This window comes from Triticum aestivum, chromosome 7A, assembly GCF_018294505.1.
Source record: "Triticum aestivum cultivar Chinese Spring chromosome 7A, IWGSC CS RefSeq v2.1, whole genome shotgun sequence".
Lineage (NCBI taxonomy): Eukaryota > Viridiplantae > Streptophyta > Magnoliopsida > Poales > Poaceae > Triticum > Triticum aestivum.
In genome coordinates this window covers 465,389,526-465,393,199 of record NC_057812.1, presented here as the reverse complement: position 1 = coordinate 465,393,199, position 3,674 = coordinate 465,389,526, and the positions used below count along the sequence as shown (strand labels likewise).

General features: G+C 44.6%; 1 protein-coding gene across 1 annotated transcript; it reads left to right on the top strand.

Moving 5' to 3' along the window:
- Positions 1-629: 629 nt before the first annotated feature.
- Positions 630-2,737, top strand: LOC123147593 (uncharacterized; the record flags this gene model as incomplete). Its single annotated transcript, XM_044566855.1, is given in 2 exon segments — positions 630-756; positions 2,211-2,737. Coding segments are annotated over 2 exon segments (270 nt in total). The 3' UTR covers positions 2,393-2,737.
- Between the last annotated feature and the right edge of the window lie 937 nt (positions 2,738-3,674).

The following is a 3,674-nucleotide window of genomic DNA, read 5'->3' as shown; positions in this document are numbered from 1 at the left end:
TAGAGCCAATTGAATTTGGTTGAAGCTCACACTTTGCATTGTAGACTTAAAAAAGATTCGAATGTATTGTACGTACTAGTTTCTACAACTGATTAAATTTTAGAAACGACGCCTTTTAGCACAACACAACAATAGAAACTTAGGAGAGAGCAAAATATGTAGTAGATCGTCTGACATCGCATAGTCGGACCGAGCGCATCACTGCGGTGTGCTCCATACATGCCGGCATGACCCCATGCATCGAGGATTTAGTGCGCCGCGATTGTATAAGCCTATAATTTCGAAATAAAACTAATCAAACGGCTGATCCGCATCCGCTTGCGGGATTATAACCGGATAACGCCTAGCGAGGGCCATTAAAAGTAGATTTCGCGATTAATCCCTGCCACGCAAATCAGATCTGCCACGTAGGCGGCAACCGCGTGTACCCAGGAACCCGGCGTGCGCATAGCTCACACGCAAACGAACCAGCAAAAGAAGAAAAAAAAGGGGAGCCAACGCTCCAAGCCGCCTCCTCCGCGAGGGGATAAAAGCCGCCCCGTCCCGGCGTCACGCGCACAGAGCAGAGAAGAACGGCCACTTAGCAGTAGCCAAGCCACCCACGACCACGCCCACGCCGACGCCGACGGAACCGCCACTGCAAAACTGCCAGAACGTCCGCAGCGCCGATGGCGTGTTGGCGGAAGAAGGTCGTGTTCCGGGCGCGCCGTGCGTGGGCCGCCGTCTCCGGCCGCCTCCTCCGCGGCAGCAAGTCCGGTCAGTCTCCCTCCCCGCACCCCTCTCCAACTCAACCACTGTCCAGGCGTATGTTCGTCTAGAAAAAAACGGTGATGATTTCCGGTTGGTTTCTTGATTGGAAGCGCTAGATGGCCAAGATTTTCTCTCCATTTTGCTTCCTTCGGTGTTCCTGAAATGAAAGAATAAACAGATGAAATGTGGGTCTGGAAAAACGCAGGTCATTGGTCCTGCCTTTTAGAGGTGTTGGGACGTCTAGATGCATGTTTGGCAGCAAATTTCGATTTCACGGGAATGATTGATTTCTTGGGCCCCTTTATTTGTTCGTCGCTAGGAAAGTTGTTTTTCTTTCTGTCTTAGTAACGATATGTGTTGGTTATTCCTTATTTGCTTCTTCGCCTAAAGGGATACAAAGAGAAAAAATATGAGAAATTTCTGCACTCAGAAGAAAATCAAAATTTGTTTATCTGCCTTTCTTTTTAGAGGAAAATTTGTTTATCTGTCGGTACAAAGATCTGGTGGGCAGAAGTACAATACAGTCCAGATTTACGACTATACAGAAAAACATGACAATTTACCTGTAATTCTACATTTTCACTTCTTTCTGTAAGCTGGTTTGTTCGTCTTTATACTGCACCAAACATCATTTTGAATAGATTGTGGTGTGAACAAGGTGTGATATGGATTGTCGAGGGGAAGAGGCCGAAAGTTCAGCCCGTCTGTTATTAGAAGAAAATCGGTAAATAGGTCCCCACCATACAGACCAAAGAACATGAGATAATGCTTGTATTGCTAGGTAGTACTATTATCTCCGGAATTAAGTGCAGTAAATTCGATCTCCGGGATCTCGTTGTGTAGCCGCGGCAGTAGTACTAACATTTACTACTGCAAGATCTCGATTTCAATATAGCGTGCTGTGATGAGCTACGCATGGCATGGTTTGCAGGATTCTAGCTTAAATTCGTGTGGGATTCGTGGAGGCTTTCTGTGTTTCAAACCATAGGATTTTGCAAGAATTTCACATGAAGCACATACACGTTGGAAAATTCGTATGCTCCAAACACCAAGGGGCCTCATTGATCATCCATCAGATTTTTCCTTTTTGCAATCTTTAGGACCACTCAGATCGATCTCTCATACCTTGTACGGATTTCCTGCTGGACCAGTAGGCCTTTTCCATCTCTTATGGCCTTATGGGAGAGGCCTCCTATTTGTCTCTGTCCGTCCATTTGGTTGGATTGAAGTAAATTGTGGTGACTTTTCATCAGTAGGGATGGAGCAGAAGCTCCTGTTGCTATCAGCCTAGATAGCAATACATACTTTTGTATAGCATTGTTTGATTGAAACTGAGACGTCAATGTACCTTGTGTTAGAGATGATTTTTTTACAAGAACACGTCTGAAACTTGTCTCAAAAGAAGAGAAAAGTAAAGTAAAAAAGCTTATCTGAAACTGAATCTGCGCACTGTGATGCAGGCAGCGGCGGGATACTGAAGCTCCACGAGGACGTGCAGACCTGCGGGTACCAGGACGTGCAGGTCATGTTCGACATGCTCACCTCTGAGCTGGAGGCGGCGCACGCCCGCAACCGCAAGCAGCCTCCATCGCCCCTGCCGGCGGCATGGTCCAGCCGCTTGTCGTTGTCCTCCTCCGCCTGACCGAGGACAGCACAGTAGAGAAGAAGACCATTCGTTGCAGTGCATGGCACTCAGGAAGAACGTCACCATGTTAGTTTTACAAGTTACTGCCTGTGCATCAGGCGTCGATCCCCCTGCTCTTCTTCTACCCGGCCAAAGAGCGAAAGACCGCCCTGTTGATGGTGTGTAAATAGAGGCGGTGTCTGAAGTTTTTGCCGGCCGGGAGGAAGAGGGAGGCAAGAGGGGTTTCATTTCTATTGCTGTCATTTTCTTGTCAGATTTTGCGCGGTTTTCACATGTTGTGCGTGCGTTTGGAAGAAATCGAGACTTGTTTGTTCGCATAATGTCATTTTCTTGTCATTTTCACCTCTTTTGCATCATTGTTGATTCATTCAAGGCATCGTTTATCTGTATATAAAGAGAAAGAGAGTGGAGTTGCGAACGTCAGGAAAAAAAAATCTGTAGAAAGCTTATAAACCTCCATGTTTGTAGTATTATTGGCCATGTATGGAAATATTTCTCCTATGAAACTACTGGTACCGATCTATGTTTCACTCGCAACTACTCCCTCCGTTCCTAAATATTTGTCTTTCTAAACATTTCAAATGACTACTACATACGGATGTATATAGACATATTTTAGAGTGTAGATTCACTCATTTTGCTCCGTATGTAGTCACTTGTTGAAATGACTAGAAAGACAAGTATTTAGGAACGGAGGGAGTACAAGATTATAGAGGTAATTGTGAGAGCTACACTTTTTTTGACGGGAAAACGCAGTAAGCAATGAGCTATCGACGCCTTTGCCATCCTTCGGTATGTCATTTGCTTCCCTTTCCTCCTTCTGTATGTTGCAGAAGCGATACGTTGAGTTTTAGATTGACCCAGTCCGGACCCACAAACTTGCGGTTGGTTTTTTTTTAAACATACTAACTTTATTCAATCGAAATAACTGATACATTGTTTAAGAGGAAGGGTTCAATTTCATTCAATGGCTCCTCAAACCAATTAACAGTATCAGAAAATCTAGCCAACCAAGCAAGTTCATGAGCTACTTTATTTGCCTCTCTATTACAATGTTCAAACTTGGACACAGAAAAATCAGAAGCAACAAAATAACAATCATCCAAAATTGCCGCCGCCACTCCTGCCGAGCGTCCTCCATTATTCATAGTCTCGATGAACTCCAAGTTATCAAAATTGATATAGGATTGGTTTTAGGCTGAAACACAATCTGGTAATGAACATGAACCTAATGAAAATATTAATAATGATGTTCATGATGATGCTCAACCTAGTAATG